We start from the raw sequence: 18,415 nt of genomic DNA, 5'->3' as shown, positions 1-18,415 counted from the left end.
AGCAGTTAGGATGAGACGTAAAGACACAAAGGAGGAGAGAAACGTCACATTTAAAAAAATACTACTGATTTGTTAATTTCCATATATGAAAAAAAGTAATTGATATATACATACAAGGTCTTTAAGTGACCTTGCTGAAAGCTGATTGACTTAAAGTCGAGGAGGACGCAACGCGAAAGAAACTTGGCTTTCTACTTTCTTAAAGGGACACGCCCCCCCCTGCCCCCACCTACCAATGACAGCTGACTTCCTCACCTCCGGAGCTCCAGTCACTCCACTCACCGATTGACAGAACAGCAACTACCCGGACTCAGACGCACTCGAGGCGTACAGAAAAACCGGCAAAGCGATGGCCGCCCTACTGACCGACCAGGAGAAGCGCAAGCAAATCAGCATCCGCGGCATCGTGGGCGTGGAGAACGTGGCCGAGCTGAAGAAGGGCTTCAACCGCCACCTGCACTTCACGCTGGTCAAGGACCGCAACATCGCCACGCCGCGGGACTACTACTTCGCCCTGGCGCACACCGTCCGCGATTACCTGGTGGGCCGCTGGATCCGGACGCAGCAGTTCTACTACGAGGCCGACCCCAAGGTACGAGCGATAAAGTAAAAAAAAAAAAAAAAAAGGCAAAACCAAAAATAAACAAACAAAAATTCATGGACATTTCATTAGGGACACCTACACACTCGCATAAAAAAATATTCTCATTTTTAAATTGTATTATTGACCATTTATATCAAAGTTCTTAACCCTAAGGTCTGGGGACCATTTGTGGTCCGCAGGATGATATTTTGCGGCCCCCTACTTGACATCAAAGTTTATTGTTAGTGCACCCTCTCCTTTTTGCTGCTTCGTTAACTAGTGAGGTTTGTGTTTTTGTTTTTTGTTTTTGTTTTCACTCATGGACTACCACAGCTCAGCCACATCAGCCATGTGCTGTTGAAAACCTGTCGTGAAGAGAAAGGTTGGTGTAGAGTAAAAAAAACTTTTTTTTTTTAATATCTTGTTAATTAGCTATATGTTTTATAAGATAAATCTACCGGTGCTCTATATGTAGAATGTTGTATTTGTATTGTATGAAGTCCTCCTCTCCCATAGTTGGCGCTATACTACGGCAGTTTCATCGGAGAATCATCATCTGTCAGAAAGGAAGGTTTTGTGCACAATGTTTTGTCATGGTGTTAAATGATATTTTATGCACCAAAAGTACTAGAGGTATCGGTGTCATTGAGTACTCGTACTGGTATCAAACACGCAGTTGATATCCCAAGTTATGCTTTTATGGACAACGTGTCCTCGCTTGCACATTATGGTGTACTTTTATCGGTGCTTGAATTCTTTCTGTTTTGTGTGACTGCGTGCAGAGAGTGTACTACCTGTCCCTGGAATTCTACATGGGTCGCACACTGCAGAACACCATGATCAACCTGGGTCTGCAAAACGCCTGCGACGAAGCCATCTACCAGGTCAGACCGGCTCATTTGCATACCACCATAGTATGTGTTTGTTAGCATGTTGTGTTGCTGTGTATGCCGTGTAGATTGGCCTGGACATGGAGGAGCTGGAGGAGGTGGAGGAGGACGCGGGTCTGGGCAACGGAGGCCTGGGCAGACTTGCAGGTAGAAAAAAGTTGAAGGCGTTCAAGAAAAGACAAACAATAAGAAATATTTGACTGGTTGCCCGGTCTCAGGAAGGTTTATGAGGGCGGAGAGGCGTGTGAACGCGAGCCAGACGTGTTACAATACATGGTTGTACAGCCTCGAGATAAGAGCCGGCCAGTTTTGTTCAGCTTTGACTTGAAAGCGCAAACCCAAGATACGAGGGTCGTAAATTTAGTAAGTATTCTTCCAAAAAGAGCTGTTTTTTGTCACTCGCACTTGACGTTTACTGTCAAATGATAAATAAAAGCAACAAGATGTCGCATATTTCAAACAACCACATAGCTTAGCTTTTTGTATGCTAACACTTAAAAGGGAAACACCATAAGCATGAGCTAACAATTGACAATTCGATATCAGTAAATTCGATGTGATGCTTGGAAATATGGACACACATCACGATATCGATATGGTACAATGTAATATCGGTACGATAGATCACAATGTCAGGACGCTGCATTGCCATATTGGTACAAAAATCACAATATCGTTACAACACATTGCTGTATCGGTATGTTGCATTGCGGTAGTGGTACGTTACATTGTGATATTGTACGATACTTTGTGATATTAATATACTTTACAAAGGCAACCTAATACTGATATTGAAATGATACCTTGCGACATCGATATGCTAAATCATTTTATCAGTATCATGACACCAATATGACACGTGCCGATATTAATACAATAGATGGCACTATCGATATGATCATGGTCGTGGTACAATACTTTGCGATATCTATGTGATACATACATGATACATTATATCAGTATTGAAATGGCAATATGATACATTGCAACGATATGATACATTGTCATATTGCTGTGATACAGCATAATATCGATATATTACAAGTTGCATCAAAATATCGATCTATGTTGCGATAATGATACGCTACATTATGATATTGATATGTTATATTGAGATAACACTATGATACGTGGCAATGTCAATACATAACCAATATTGATGTGATACCTGACGATATCAATGTGATGGATTGTACATAATCAAGAGCTCAGTTCAGTGGGCATCAAAGCATTAAAAACACATTAAAAAGAAGCAACCCGCATCAATAAACGTGTCATTTGTTTGCCGACAGCCTGCTTCCTGGACTCCATGGCCACCCTGGGACTGGCAGCGTACGGCTACGGCATCCGCTACGAATACGGAATCTTTAACCAGAAAATTAGGGACGGCTGGCAGGTCTGTACACAAAAGCACCGCTTCATAGTGCAGCTCTAATCATTTTCTTTTCTTTTTTGAAATTATTATTACGAAATCAGGCACGGGGTCAAAGTTGAGTAGGTCACTATGCAGCACAAGCTAATCATTACCGGTAACGTGGCCGTTTGAAGTACGCAGACAAAAAGTTTTTTTTTTTTGCCCTTTTGGATTCCTCCTTATTTGCAGTTCAGGCATCCAGTGCAAACATGCACTTTTGCACGGATTAGCAAAATGATTTAACAAGAGCCAAAGAAATAATATTCAAAATATTTGCAGAAAAATGGACAAAATATATTTGCAAAAGCTGGGGGAAATATCCAAAATGATTTGAAAAAATATGAGAAGAAATATACAAAAATAGCCAGAAAGATATCAGGAAAATGATGCAAACTTGTTACACAAAAACAATGATAAAAAGAAAAACATGAATATTTTGTTAAACAAATTAGATGATAAATATATTATCATAATAGGAGGAAAAAAAACAATAAATAAAAACAAAACATTCGTACAAATTTTTTTAGAAGAAATATTGGGAAGAATAAGAATTTTAGAGAAAAAAAAATCTCAAATCTTTTACAAAAAAATGTGAGCACAAACAAATATTTTGAAAAAAAATACAAAGAGAGGGGAAAAACACCCAAAATGTTTGGCAAACAATATTTTTTCAGCGTATCATCACCGTCTGACGTCTTCCTCTTGCTCATGCAGGTGGAGGAGGCAGACGACTGGCTGCGTCACGGCAACCCCTGGGAGAAAGCCCGCCCCGAGTACATGCTGCCCGTTCACTTCTACGGACGCGTGGAAGAGACCAATGATGGCACCAAGTGGGTCGACACGCAGGTATCCGTGTCGCATATTACTTATTGATAAAATCCAACCACCGTGTATTTATGTTAGAGATAAAATGCTTCATGTATGGTGCTCTAAGACAGTATTGCAGGTTGCAGGTTGCGTAAACATTCAGGTGGGCCGGATTACAAAACAAAAACACTCAATGGAAGCAAACAATCAATAACTGATTGTATTATCATTTAAACAGGAGTCTGTAGATGTGACGTGTTTGTTTTAGGGTGCACCACTACAGGGGGATCCATCGTCGGGGCCCGGCGACTTCATCCTGTCCGTGTGTTTGACCCATTTAGGTGGTGCTGGCGATGCCGTATGACACGCCCATCCCAGGCTACATGAACAACACGGTCAACACGATGCGTTTGTGGTCGGCTCGCGCGCCCAACGACTTCAACCTGAGAGACTGTGAGCGCCCCGTTTACTCTTGCAAGACCGTTTCCTCTCTCTTTGTGAGGAAAGAGGACGTGTTGCATGAAAGCATTCATGTGTCGACACAGTTAATGTGGGGGATTACATCCAGGCCGTCCTGGACCGCAATCTGGCCGAGAACATTTCCCGAGTGCTCTACCCCAACGACAACGTAAGCATTCAAACGCCACTGGCGCTTGAAGATGCTTGAAATGAAACGTCCTTTCCGTCCGTGTGTGGTTCAGTTTTTCGAGGGCAAAGAGCTGCGTCTGAAGCAGGAGTACTTTGTGGTGGCCGCCACCCTGCAGGATATCATCCGGCGCTTCAAGACCACCAAGAAGGGGACACCCGGACGCACGTCGTTCGACAGCTTCCCCGATAAAGTGAGACCTCAAACAGGAAGTAGAAATGAATGGTAAACGAGTTGGCCTGTGTGCCCACTGCTGGTTATGATGGCACAGTATGATGGCACAGTCTTTCACATTTTTATTTTTTTAATTAGGAAAAAAATACAAAATTCTGAGAATAAAATAAAAAATCTAAGGAAAATACAAAAAAAAAAAAACCACAAATATAAAATAACATAATTAGAAAGGCAAAAATATAATCAAATCTTGGGGAATTTAAAAAAGTAAAATAAATGTTCAAATAAAATAGAAATATTGTAAAAAAACAAAAAAAAACCATATTTGAAAAAAAAATACGAAAGGGAAAATACACAGATATTAGAAAACCTACTGATAGTAAAAAAAAAAAAAAAACATATAAACATTACAAAAAAAAAGGAAAAAAATACAAAAATGATAAAGAAAATATACATGACCAATAAATATTAAGACTATTGAAAAAATATTGGAGGAAAAAAAATATGTGAAATAAATAGAAATACAAGTCAGAAAATATTAGGAAATTATTAATAAAAACAGATTAAAATATCAAAACAGAAAAAAGTAAATAATAGAAAAAATACATATATTGGAAAAAATACAAAAAATATTAAAAAACTAAAATATTAGGAAAACTACAAAAACATTATTACATAATATGAAAAATATGCAATATTTGATGAAAAATAAATACTTGAAAAAATATTAATATTGGAAAAGGACTTGAGCTGTTGCTTGCATTACTAATGTTCAGAGCGTTTTGGATGGAAAATGGATGTTGTGATTGCAGGTTGCTATCCAGCTGAACGACACCCACCCAGCCATGGCCATCCCCGAGCTGATGAGGATCTTCGTGGACATCGAGAAGCTGGACTGGGACGTGGTGAGTCTTACTGGACGTTCTGGGTGTGGGCTTGTTCGTTGTCCCGGGCTGAGAAAACGTCAACTCCGTCCCCAAACAGGCCTGGGACCTGACCAAGCGCACTTTCGCCTACACCAACCACACGGTTCTCCCCGAGGCTCTGGAGCGCTGGCCCGTGGAGCTGATGGAGACCCTCCTGCCGCGACACCTGCAGATCATCTACCAGATCAACCAGATCCACCTGGATGTGAGCGCCACACACGCAACAAAAAATATGATAGAAGAGACACCAAAATATTAGGACAAACGTCAACAAAAATACTATGCAAGCCATCAAGGTGCCACCACATCCCATCTGCAGTTGCGCCATAATAGACGAAGGGAGAGAGGTTCGGGGGAAGCCCAAAAAATGAATTGATAGTTACAAATACATTGGTGCCTTGAGATACGAGTTTGGGCACAAAATACACAAATATTAACTCATTCACTGCCAGCCCAGTACAATCAATAGCTTTCAATGGCGTTGAATGAGTTAAAAAAAAAAAAAAAAGACATTGCATGATGAATTAAAAGAGAAATATTAAAATAAATAAGAAAAGATTACAACAAAAAATAGAAAACAATACAAACTTGTAAGACAAAAAATAAACTAGTCGGAAGAATACCAAGATATTTGAACTCCCCAAATATTAGAAGAAATATAAAATCTTTTTGAAAGAAATATATGAAAATGATCCAAATATGTTAGACATTAAAAAAAACACAGATATTTATTAAAAATAAGTTTGATTAAAAATAAAACAAAAATACAAAAATATTTGAGAATAGACACAAACATCCCTCAAATACTAAAATAGTAAAAGATTACAAAAATATTTAAAAAAGATAATACAAACTTGAATGCCCCCCCCCCAAAAAAAAAGGATTACGATGAAAAATATTGAAAAATCAGCAAAATAAAATTGGATGGTAAATGCAAAAATATTAGGACACAAACATTAAATATTAGGATAAATTAAAAATATATATATTAGGGGAAAACATTAGTATTAAAAGTTGCCAAATCTTTCCTCTTATTTCCATACTTTTTGTCAAAGTTTTAACTGTTTAGCTCACTCTGCACACTCATACTACAAAAGTGAAGATTTGTCTTGCTTGACAAAAAAACCCAAAACAAAACAAATCACTCATGTTAGAAAAAAGCCATGAATGTTCCATCGTGGCTGTTTGATTCGGTCGCTTGGTCCCGCTTTAAACAAAAACTGCTTGAACAGGTTTCCCCGAAAATGTCATCAGGCAATTGCCCTTTGGGTCGAGCGAAAAGGAAGTGAAATTTCTAAGCAAGGCAGACTTTTTGTTTTGATTAGTTTTGTTCCCACGCCCGCAGAGGATCGCGTCGCTCTTCCCCAACAACATGGACAAGCTGCGCAAGATGTCGCTGATCGAGGAGGAGGGAGGCAAACGGGTGAACATGGCGCACCTGTGCATCGTGGGCTCGCACGCCGTCAACGGGGTCGCTCGCATACACTCCGACATCATCAAGACCCAAGTGTGAGTGAGGCCCCAAACACTTGAGGGCAAATGGTTTTATGTTGGTATTGGATCTTACTTTATCTTCTAGTAAATCATGCTTTTGTTTTGTTTTGTTCGTATATTTGTCATTTTTACAAATATTTTATTATTGCGTTTTGAATTTGTTATCATTTATTCATGCTATTTTGCTTTTTTTTTTTTTTAAATATATATTATTTATATTTCATTTTGACTTTGATATTTTCAATGTCTATTTTTTTATTTTGTATTTGTAATCAAAAAAAAAATATTTGGAGTAATTCACGTTATTTTTCTTTTGTTTTAGTACAGTATGTGTATTTGGTATTATTATTTTTGTTTTATATTTTTTGAAACCTCTACATTTATTTTCTGTTAATATATACTATTTTCATTTTTAAACTATAGTTGAATTGTATTGATATTTTTTTTATACATTATATATTTTATTTTCGTTTCAATTTCATTTTTACTTTTATTTCTTTATTTTATTTTGTTCCTATTCTACTTTCTATCAATCCAAGCAATATTTTTCATTTTATTTATATTTCGGGTTTTATTTAGATTTTCTTTAATTCTTATGTTTAATTTGAATTTCTTTGTGAACCCTTTTCATCAGTTTTGTTTTCTGTTCATTTTGTGCTATTGTTTTCTTTTTACTCATATTTGTAATTAGAATCATTTGTAACTGGGATGCTTTGATGCTTCCTCAAAACGTGCCGAATGCCACAAAATGGCCAAACGGCACACAAGTGTGTCCTCATACTCCGTCGCAACATTTGCACATCTCCTGTAACAAACTCGCAAAAGTAATGCGCTTGTTGCTAGGCAGACTTCGTAGCGTTATTAGCGCCGCTGTAGATTCTGATTACGCCGCTCCACAATGTTGTGTTCCTCCTGGTAGATTCCGCGACTTCAGCGAACTGGAGCCGAAGAAGTTCCAGAATAAAACCAACGGCATCACTCCCAGACGCTGGCTGCTGCTGTGCAACCCCGGATTGGCTGAGCTCATCGCAGAGGTTTTTTTTTTTTTTTTTTTTTCTTCTTTGTTGATTTATTTGTCATTTATTTGTATTCCTTCACAAACGATATCCGTCTTCTCGTTCAGGTGATCGGCGAGGACTACGTCAAGGACCTCAGCCAACTGCGGCAGCTAAACGACTTTGTGGACAACTCCACTTTCATCCGGGATGTCTCCAAAGTGAAACAGGTACTTGTACACCTACACGACGATGGCAAGGTAAACATCGTTTGCTAATTTAATGTATAGCCTACCACCACTAGTTAGTCATTTTTAATCACTGGCGAAGTTAGGATTATTTTCCTTGGGGGGGGGGGGGGTGTTCCATCCATTCATTATCCAATCCGCTTCTCCTCGCAAGGGCGTGCCGGAACCTATCCCAGCTGTCTTCGGGCAATAGGCGGGGTACGCCCTGAATTGGTTGCCAGCCAATCGCAGGGCACACAGAGACAAACAAACATTTGCACTCGCAACCACACCTAGGGGCATTTTAGAGTGTCCAATTAACCTATCAAGCATGTTTTTGGAATGTGGGAGGAAATCTGAGGATACAAATTCAGTACGTGTTCCTTACGGGGGGACGAGGGGGGAAATGTGGGGAAAAGAATTCCTGGAGAAATTCATTATTTCTGACCAAAAGTTGGCGCGTCCCTCTCCAGCCCGCACACGCGCAACGGCTTGTGTTGTTGTGTTCCTAATGTTCTGGCCAGGCGTGTGTATATTCGGCAAGCTCGGACGCAAATTGCACAACTCCAGCCTGACAAAGCGGTGTTCTTTGTCATTACAGTATTTAGTAATTATTTTGCGTTGTTTCGACACACCCAATGTGCAGCTAAAACTAGTGTGTGTGTGTGTGTGTCTGTCTGTATGTGTGGGGTGGGGTGTATAAATGTGTGTGTGTTTGCATATGAATATCATGTGTATTTGTGTGTGCATCTCCATGTTTGTATGCATGACTGTGTGTGTATGCACTTGTATATGTTTGTGTTTGTGTGTGTATGTATACTTGTATATATGTGTTTTTGGGGTATATGTTTGTGTTTCTGTGTGTATGTATACTTGTATATATGTGTTTTGGGGGTATATGTTTGTGTGTGTATGTATACTTGTTTATATGTGTTTTGGGGGTATATGTTTGTGTGTGTATGTATACTTGTATATATGTGTTTTTGGGGTATATGTTTGTGTGTGTATGTATACTTGTATATATGTGTTATTGGGGTATATGTTTGTGTGTATGTACACTTGTATATATGTGTTTTTGGGGTATATGTTTGTGTGTATGTATACTTGTATATATGTGTTTTTGGGGTATATGTTTGTGTGTGTATGTATACTTGTATATATATGTTTTTGGGGTATGTGTTTGTGTGTTTCTGTGTGTATGTATACTTATATACGTGTTTTTTGGGGTATATGATTGTGTGTTTTTGTGCCTCATGCGTGTACGTGCGTGTGTTTGTGTGTGTGTCTGGATATGTTTGTGTGTGTGTGTGTGTCTGTTTGTGCATGTATTTGTGTACATGTGTTTGAGTGCGTGCGTGACTCAGGACAACAAGGTGAAGTTTGCGCAGTATCTGGAGAAGGAGTACCGGGTGAGGATCAACGCGGCGTCCATGTTTGACGTGCACGTGAAGAGGATCCACGAGTACAAGCGGCAGCTGCTCAACTGCCTGCACATCGTCACCATGTACAACCGTGCGTACACTACTCACGTACACGTAGTTGTTGTTGTTCCCCTGAGGGAAAACATCACGCCAACACACACTCTTGCAAGTCCAAACAAACGCATGCTTGTCGACGTGCATAGGGAATATTCCACTGGCTTGTGGGTGGGACTACGACCACACACACACACACACACACTTTCACTTTGTCCATATTATTATGCAACATGTACTTAATGAACCTTAGTGGAGTGTGCAGATTCATATTTTTGTTTAGTTTTTTGCATGTATTGACTTGACTAGCTGTTGTCAGTAAATTTTTATTATGGCATACAAACATGTCTTTTTCCACACTCAGGCTATGGCTAAAGCTATGCGTGCCTCTGCATAGTCATTTCAAACACTCAGTAATCCATAAATAACAAAAAATCCAAGACAGATAAATACCCACTCTGGGTAAAGATATTTGGTCATCAGCATAGAATTTGAAATCCCTGAAAAAATTGAAAATAATTACAGGCTCTGGAAAAAGAAATGTGGCTGTCCTCAAAGTCATTTAGCCCCGATTCGATATTCAGTTCCTGATTTCGATCCGATTTTTTAAAAATCTTTTTTTTTTTTTAACAAAATGACTCATTTCAAGACCAAAAGATGTTTTTTATTTTAACATCTGCACTTTGTCCTTGCTACAAACAGTAGCTTTTTGTAACTGCAAAAAAAGAAAATGAACTACCGTAATAATTTTGACTGTTTAACTACATTTTGTCTTATCAGTGTTTTATTAGTGCCAGAACTAAACATTAAAATAATAAAAATAATGTACATTACATTTGACTGTTATCATTACAAATCCTTTTGTGGTCAAAATTTCAATATCGATTCTTTTTTTTTTTTTTTTTTTTTTTACATTGATGTATATTTTAAGCAGTTTAAATCGATTTTCGATGAATCGTTACATCCCTATTAACCAACTTTGACTTTTGCTCATATTGGTGCATAAAGACCGCTCAGGTTAGTCAGTCACGCTAATAATCATTTGTGTGTTGTCCCGCAGGCATTAAAAAAAACCCGTCTGCGCCTTTCGTACCTCGAACCGTGATCATCGGGGGAAAGGTCCACACTGCAAACATTACGCACACACACACACACACTTGCACGGAAATATATAAACCATTGTTGCCCCCCACAGGCCGCCCCAGGGTACCACATGGCCAAGATGATCATCAAGCTGATCACGTCTGTGGCCGGCGTGGTCAACAACGACCCCGTGGTGGGAAGCAAACTCAAAGTCATCTTCCTGGAGAACTACAGAGTCTCCTTGGCCGAGAAAGGTTTTTCTTTTCTTTATTTTTGTATTACAATGTGTCATATTTGCAGGTGTTCCTCATATATCGCTAACCCAAAATTATTTGATGGTATTCATTAGTTTCAGTAGTCAGATTTTTTCGGGTGGGGGAGGTGGGCTGATTTCTGCCTTTCTTTTTGTATTTATTTTTTATTATATGTTAATGTATTAGAAAATAAGCCAAATCAACTATTTTTCCTTTTTTTTTCCCTCACAGTTGTAAAGTTATTTACTAAAGGACAAATTTATTGTAAAATAGTTGCAACAGTGCAAAACTAGTGGGCCTGTATAGAATATATTCTTGACAAAAAATGTTTGGGTTGCCTTCCCCTTAAACCTATATAGTGTTTATTATACATTTTTTAATATTTTTTATTTCATTGAAAAATTTTTTTTTTTTTCCCTTTCAGTCTGGTTAATTAAAGGTGGCTTGGAAAATTATAAATTTATCGTGGACCTAATGCAAAAAAAAAAAAAAAAAAAAAAAGAAAACGCACATTATTTCTAATGTATTTTTATTGAGTGCGGTCTGGCTAATTTCAAGCCCAAGAAAGTAAAGTCCAGAATAATAATTCTTGCCTTTTGCGTGTGTTTTGTCGCTCAGTGATCCCGGCCACAGACCTGTCGGAGCAGATCTCGACGGCGGGCACCGAGGCGTCGGGCACGGGCAACATGAAATTCATGCTGAACGGCGCGCTCACCATCGGCACCATGGACGGCGCCAACGTGGAGATGGCCGAGGAGGCCGGCGTGGACAACCTCTTCATCTTCGGCATGAGAGTGCAAGACGTGGCCGAGATGGACAAAAACGGGTAGCCCGTAGAAAAAGAAAAAAAAAAAAAAAAAAATGCAAAAAACGCAAAACATTTTCCACTTCACACGCGGCCTGATTTGATTTTATATTTGCCGTTTTCGTAAGATACGACGCCATGTCTTACTACAAGAGCATCCCGGAGCTGAAACAAGTGATGGACCAGATCACCAGCGGCTTTTTCAGCCCCAAAAATCCAAATTTATTCAAGGATTTGACTGAAATGCTCTTCAAACACGACCGGTGGGCTGCAAACAAAAATGGTCACTTTTTTTTTTTTTTTTTTTTTTTTTAAACGATCACTTCAAATCAAATCAAATTTCCTTGCCTTAATCTTCAGGTTCAAAGTATTTGCCGACTTTGAAGCGTACCTGAAATGTCAAGAGAAAGTCAGCAAACTCTATCAGGTAATAAACCATTCGGAAGTGTTCCATTTCTTTGCGTCTCTTCTCTTATACCCGACTGGTGTTTTTATTTCCAGAATCCGACGGAGTGGACCAAAATGGTGGTGAAGAACATCGCGGCGACGGGAAAGTTCTCCAGCGACCGAACCATCACCGAGTACGCCACGGAGGTGTGGGGCGTGGAGCCCACCGACCTCAAGATCCCCCCGCCCAGCGAGCCCCGAGAGGCCTTCGAGAAGACCGCCCGTGAGCTTAAGAAAGTGTAAAATGCTGCCTCGGTTTTCTTTGTTTCGACCGCTACGTGCGCCCGCCCCCTCCCAAAAAAATCTGTAACCATTTCACGTCGCTTTACCTTGGCCAGGAAAAAAAACAAAAAACGTTATTGACTTGCGCTTGTGTCTGTTACAGCATTTTTCACGGGGGCATTTGCAAAATGTATTTACTCACATGGGGGGGGGGGCGCTAGGCTAAAAACAGAACCTGAGTTATCAGCTTGAACATTCTATCCTAACTGTTAGAAGAGAGTCAAATGTCCTTCTTTTTCTAAAGTGTTTTCCAACCAGTGTTCACATTAAAATCTCAGGTGTATGAAAATGATATCGGCTTTTTTCCACCTCACATTCGTATGTTTACCGTAAGGCAGTTTGTATGCTACGGTTGAACATTGTACAGTGTTGCCTTGACTTTTGATTTGAAAAATAACATTTATATGTTGCAGGCCAAAAATATGGCGCCTGCATATCGACCAGTTTTTGTAGCCGACTTTTTTTCACAGCCTTACAGAGAGAGTAGGTAACAACCAGCAAATCAGGGGAGCGTAGTATTCATGAGTACAAGGAAAAATGCGCTTTTGAAGGGCTGTATGATAATCGAGTGAAGGGCGCATATTTTTACAGTTGATTCCATCGATTAGTTGGACAAAAATGTAAAAAAAAAAAAAGTATTGCAAAATCTTTTTTTTTCCCGATTACCTTTTTTTTAACCGATGATTGCTGTTTATTTAGTAGTGTTAAATATTAAACAAAACCAAATAAACAACAAGTAAGCAATATCACACGGCAGGGAGCGATGTACTACCCAACGTTATTGAAACAGAGAGCTCCAGTACTTCTTGGGTACTAATAAATGCGAAAGGCTACTAGTTTGATATACACTTCTGGGGCTACTTTAAATAATTTTTATTTGCTCTGATCGTATGAATAACCTGTAACTGACATGTATGTTTTTCCCCATAAAGTGATTACGATTCAGTTACTAGTTTGGTCATGTCAGACAAATAGGTGAGAAAATTGATCGGGGTTTTTTTTCCCCCAAAGTAAAAGCAGATGTTTGCAAATGTCTTATTTTGATTACACGCAAAAAAATAATAAATAAGTATGTAAGTAAGTGAAATTAGGCTGAAATCCTCAAATTTGGACTATTTTAACTTCAACTGTGGCTGTAAACGATGAATCGATTCTCAAAATATTTGTCGATTAATTTTGACACCTACACTTCGAGCGTGTGTTATTCTCAAGAAATTACGGTCGTAATATTAATTTGTACTCATAAGTTTAAATGCACCAGCAGAAGTCAAATTGGCAATTTGGGGGGGAAACTGTGACCTGTGCGTTCCATGAGCCTTCACGTGGTGATGTGTAACAGTCACGCTACTCTCGCAGCTTCTGCAGAAAATCGCTGTGAGACGAAGCAGAAGGAATATTGTCTTCATCGCGTTTCACTCAGGGACACCGCATCAAAAGTCTCATCCTCACCCCACTGACTTGGACAGACCGGGATCCAAGTAGATGTCATTGTGGGAGAATCCGCGACTCGCCGGGTAGGAGATCATTTCCAGCGGAACTTCTTTGCTGCGCGCCCTGTGCGTGCGCAGAGAAATCTGATACAGCTGGAAGGGAAATGAAAAGGATTGGAGTGAGGAGGCTGCTCATTTCCACTTGGACGAAAAATGCTCATTGTGGCTTTGTTGTACCTTCTGACCCATGTGATACGGAACCATGTCGTCGTCCTCCGCGTGCAGTATGAGCAACGGACAGGTCAGCACCTTTAAACTGAACAGATGGACGTCTTTGATCTGGTCACAGCGTTTTCAAAAATGTTATTTTTCTCTAACTATTCACACAAAAGCAGACATTTGAAAGTAATGGACAGCCTCAATTTTTTTTTTTAATTGCCCAAAAAAGAATCATTTAAACCCAGTATTAGGGCAGGGCCGATTTTGAAAAGAATAATAATCGTGATTCCAAAACATGATGATTCGATGATTTCAAAATTCAACTCAACTTTAAATATAACTCAAAGGACAAATCAGAAAATAAATTAGCAACAAGTAAACTAATTATTAATTAAAATAATAGCAATACAGTACTGTATATGAAAGCAAATAAATACCTGCTGTGCACGCTTTGGCCACTTAGGGGCAGTGTAATGCACTCAATTAGTCAACTCACTTGTCTTCATTAGCAAACAGCAGCTTGTTCTTCTCCAAAGTGTTCCACAGGAAGAGTTCGAAGCCTGGAAGGAACGTGTAGAGCTACGGGACATATTCGAAAACGTTTGGTAACCCTTAATGCGCACGCAAACAAGCTGTAACCAAACACAAATTAGTCGCACCTTAGCCAGAGGAAAGATAACAACGACCTCTCCGATACTTGTGAACGGAGCCTCGAGAATTAAGGTGTCCACGTTGGACCCTGGTAAAAAACAAAAACGTCATTGTTATTATTTGTTAATTGCTCTTGTGAAGTTATGACATCTCATGTGATGTGGAAGGGTGAAATGATCGCTGAATTCGCACATTCTCTGTCTTTTACGCTGTCTTCTCTGGAAGCCCATTCCCGCCAGTAAAAATAAATAAATAAATAAATAAATAATCCTTTGGAAGAAGCCAATTCCCATCAGTAAAAAAAAAAAAAAAAAAAAAACAATTGCAGAACCCCCTTTTTTTTTTTTGCAGAACCCCTTTTCCACCAGTGGAGGAAAAAAGGGGGGCGGGAGTTCTTAATTGTACTATGTCCGCTAATCATGACTGATATAGACGGCATCTGAAGAGACTGTAGTTATACCCACTTAGTGCGTGCAACGGTTTGCTTCAACGTAATGGGCTATATCGCACAAAGGCCTATAAAACCACAACTCACACCATTTTAACACACGTCGTCAAATACGAGTATAAAATAATACCTTCATAAAGTCAACTTTCTCAAACGGAGATTGCCTGTGGATGGGGCTTGCACGTGAAAGTTTGTTTTTTTGTTTTTTACCAGCGGGACAAAAAAAAAAAAAGTAAAGGAAAAAAAAATATTTTTTTTTACTGGCGCGACTGGCTCCTTCCAAAGAAAAACATTTTTTTTTTTATTACTGGCAGATTTTTTTTTGTGTGTGTGTGTCGGGAATGGGCTTCCATAATCTTCCTATATTCACCGGTAAGCATAATGTTATTGTTCAAACAAACCACATAATGTTACAGTAGCTTACAATAATACTGAACTTACTTTTTAGGAATATAACCTCTCGTTTTTGATGAACACTACTGCGCTACTCTGTGGTGTACTTTGAGAGCTCAGTACTGCATTGTTTTAGGTGGTGTCAAAAGTTTGGCAACCACTGATTACAGAAAACGTACACAACCCACCTTGCTCTTGCACCTTTACAGCAGTGTTGCTCGCAACTCTTCAAGAAAAGAAAAGACTCATTAGAGCCACTGACTCCATGACATCACATGAGAGAAGAAACTTACCCGGAACCAAGTGAGTGCCCCCACAGACACACCAAAGACCCCCCACTGTGCTGCTTCACCCATGTGTACAGGTGGAGGGCGTCTGTGGTCATCCCGCGTTCGCTTGGCTGTCCTGTCGAGTCGCCGAAGCCTACACCGCACAAGATCCGTTTCCCATGGGAAGTCACGGAAATGAATGATAATTATAATAAAAATTGAGATGTCATTTTGTTATTCGTCAGTCAAGGATCTTTTGTTATCGTTACTCACTTTGTTATCTTGCTGAATGCTAGCATAGCAGGACTTAGCATGCTAGCGTTCTAACAGTTCTCATTAGAAACAGTACCTGAATACAGGGCAAGATGTCAAATGCTTGTTGATCTGCTCTTCCATTAGGCCAAGTCAGGTTTCTATCTTGCTATATGTTAGCATAGCAACGGTTAGCATGCTAGCATTTTAGCAGTTCTCTATTGATCTGTTTTGGAGCTTTCATTATTCAGGTTATCTACATGTTAGCATTTGAGCAAATCACATTTTATGTGCACATCAACAGAACACCATTGCAAAATCATGTTCAATCACTAATGTAACATAAAAAAAACAACAACCATAAAATTAATTGTGTTGTCATTGATTAAAATTACATTCGATGGCCAGCTCAGTACTAGCAGCTAGCCCGTTAGGCTCGTGACATCTAGCACTTTTCATAGCCAGTTTAATAGGCAAAAATGAATCTGCACAGTTGCCTTTGATGCTGACAGTCTGACACAGTTGCAATTCCAATTGATCCAATTTAAAAAAAACATCTACTCAAATGTACTGTATAAGCAGGCAAAAGCACTACTGCAATTGTGATGTCACTTGTAGTCTGGTCTGCAGTAGAGGGCTATTTCACCTAACATGGTTGCCCCCTGAGATAAATGCATTGTTCGTGTTTCATTCTTACTACACTAACACAATATTAATTAGAGTACTGAGTTTTGACTAGTGCTGGCCCCCCAAGATTTTGGGTTTGGTTCCCATTTAATAAAAATAAAGCTGAGCATACCTCTGTAGTCAAAAGATAGGACGTGGAACCCTGCGGAGCTTAAAATCTGCAAAATTTCATGCAAATATTAGCAAAGATCTTCCATAAATGTGAATGATCATTTTCATAACAAACCTTCACCAGTTGCACCCTGTGATCTTTGGCCCTGAAAACAATCAAAACCAAAGGATTTCGGAGTTGAACCTCATTTGCCTGTGTATAAACCCTATGTAATTCCCACAGGGCTCCATTATGCTGGGTTCAAGTGCCTCTTCAGTCACCTGGTGCCCACGTTGCCATGGAGATAGATGATAACAGGACTTCCATCTCCCAAAGCCTTGTGGTACCACTCGGGGCCCCTCCCTGCGGCCTCATTCCATTGGCTGGCAGGGAGCGTGTGCCTCAGGGAGACGCAAGCAAACACTTTCATAAGACTCTGAGTAGTTTTTTTTTGCATTTTTTATTTTGCTGAATTCTGTAAGACAGTGGTAGCTTACCATACACCCACGCGGACGCCCTCCTCCGGGTCAAGGTAGAAATTGCACGTGTGGTTCAGCACGTTCTCAGGATGGTTGAGATCCACTAAATATGGAACCCTCACTGGAGATGACAGTGCACAAGGTTAGCATTTTGGTTATTACAAATGTAGTAACAGCTAAGTGGCTTCAAGCTAGGTTCCATACATGACTAACTTTAACTAGTGGCTAATGGGTAACTATTACTACTGGCTAATCATCTTGTGGGTAAAAGCTAACCAATTAAAAAATAGGAGTTATTTAACTTCATCTAATGGCCAGCTTTGACAAAAGACTAACTTTAACTAGTGACTAATGCTAACCAGTGGTTTAATTAGTCGCTAACAGATAGATTCATCTTGTGATTAAAAGCAACTTCAGCAAATGGCTAATAAAGGGAGGAAGTTGGAAATTGTAATTACACAAGTGAGCAAATATGGCATAGGCCAGAGTCCAAGGGAACAAGTAGATGATGAGTGGCACTGACACATAGACAGCCACCAGGAACGACGCCACCTTCATTGCTATAAATAAATAAGAGAGAAAGAGACATACAAGTACACAAGTAAGAAGTGCATAATATTGTACTGTCACTATAAATTTAATTAATTGCCATTGAAACCCTACACTCTACAGATGTGTATATTGAGAAACTTTAACGTCAAAGTCATTCAACAATTCTAGCACCCAACAGTAGTGTTTATTACAAAAAATAAAAAATAAGAAGTACCTCCAAATTGTTCTTGAAAACTGTCGTAGGTACGATCGAGGATTGTTTGGAAAGAACACTAAGTTAAAGCATTTCCTGTCAAGAAAGAAAGCACTGAGGGGATTGGAGGAAAGACTTTTGATTGAAGTTCACGATAGCCAATGGCGAGAAGGAATGACGCAGAGAGGCGGGTTAGGGACCCGTCTTTAAAAACAGCCTTTAAGAGTCGCTTTGTACGATGTTGCAAAT

General features: G+C 39.4%; 2 protein-coding genes across 4 annotated transcripts; one reads left to right on the top strand and one right to left on the bottom strand.

The window, feature by feature from the left end:
- Positions 1–42: 42 nt before the first annotated feature.
- pygl (phosphorylase, glycogen, liver) lies at positions 43–12,794 on the top strand. Of its 2 annotated transcripts, none has more exons than XM_086050088.1 (20): positions 43–592; positions 1,366–1,467; positions 1,542–1,620; positions 2,766–2,869; positions 3,602–3,733; positions 4,036–4,147; positions 4,240–4,322; positions 4,396–4,533; positions 5,327–5,419; positions 5,499–5,645; positions 6,786–6,949; positions 7,854–7,968; positions 8,058–8,159; positions 9,521–9,668; positions 10,692–10,750; positions 10,827–10,968; positions 11,587–11,794; positions 11,902–12,056; positions 12,134–12,200; positions 12,275–12,420. In XM_086050088.1, exons 1-19 carry the CDS (start codon positions 350–352, stop codon positions 12,166–12,168), a joined length of 2,361 nt encoding a protein of 786 aa, XP_085906214.1. In that variant the 5' UTR covers positions 43–349; the 3' UTR covers positions 12,169–12,200; positions 12,275–12,420. The 2 variants fall into 2 exon arrangements, with proteins under 2 accessions (XP_085906214.1, XP_085906213.1); XM_086050087.1 differs by having other exon boundaries at positions 45–592; positions 11,902–12,036; positions 12,275–12,794.
- On the bottom strand, positions 12,046–18,275 carry LOC147137244 (lysophosphatidylserine lipase ABHD12-like). Of its 2 annotated transcripts, none has more exons than XM_086050090.1 (13): positions 18,188–18,275; positions 17,880–17,981; positions 17,440–17,542; positions 17,224–17,343; positions 17,078–17,108; positions 16,964–17,009; positions 15,937–16,066; positions 15,832–15,869; positions 14,811–14,890; positions 14,648–14,730; positions 14,170–14,248; positions 13,952–14,085; positions 12,046–13,874 (listed from the first exon to the last, which is right to left on the bottom strand). In XM_086050090.1, the coding sequence occupies exons 2-13, from the start codon at positions 17,977–17,979 to the stop codon at positions 13,847–13,849; spliced, it is 972 nt and encodes a 323-aa protein (XP_085906216.1). In that variant the 5' UTR covers positions 17,980–17,981; positions 18,188–18,275; the 3' UTR covers positions 12,046–13,846. The 2 variants fall into 2 exon arrangements, with proteins under 2 accessions (XP_085906216.1, XP_085906217.1); XM_086050091.1 differs by having other exon boundaries at positions 13,961–14,085.
- Between the last annotated feature and the right edge of the window lie 140 nt (positions 18,276–18,415).

Source organism: Filicampus tigris, chromosome 13, assembly GCF_054856515.1.
Source record: "Filicampus tigris isolate MCC_2025a chromosome 13, RoL_Ftig_1.0, whole genome shotgun sequence".
Classification (NCBI taxonomy): domain Eukaryota; kingdom Metazoa; phylum Chordata; class Actinopteri; order Syngnathiformes; family Syngnathidae; genus Filicampus; species Filicampus tigris.
The sequence above is the reverse complement of the archived record's forward strand: the minus strand, read 5'-3'. Positions and strand labels throughout refer to the sequence as shown.

Bases quoted from the DNA above. Each gene is read 5' to 3' on its own strand.
- pygl (XM_086050087.1), top strand. From the start codon at position 350: ATGGCCGCCCTACTGACCGACCAGGAGAAGCGCAAGCAAATCAGCATC. The intron at 8,160-9,520 runs GTACTTGTACAC...TGCGTGACTCAG, and splicing joins ATGTCTCCAAAGTGAAACAG to GACAACAAGGTGAAGTTTGC. The intron at 10,969-11,586 runs GTTTTTCTTTTC...TTTGTCGCTCAG, and splicing joins AGTCTCCTTGGCCGAGAAAG to TGATCCCGGCCACAGACCTG.
- LOC147137244 (XM_086050090.1), bottom strand. From the start codon at position 17,979: ATGAAGGTGGCGTCGTTCCTGGTGGCTGTCTATGTGTCAGTGCCACTC. The intron at 17,010-17,077 runs GTTTGTTATGAA...GAAATTTTGCAG, and splicing joins ACAGGGTGCAACTGGTGAAG to ATTTTAAGCTCCGCAGGGTT. The intron at 14,731-14,810 runs GTGCGACTAATT...TATGTCCCGTAG, and splicing joins TTATCTTTCCTCTGGCTAAG to CTCTACACGTTCCTTCCAGG.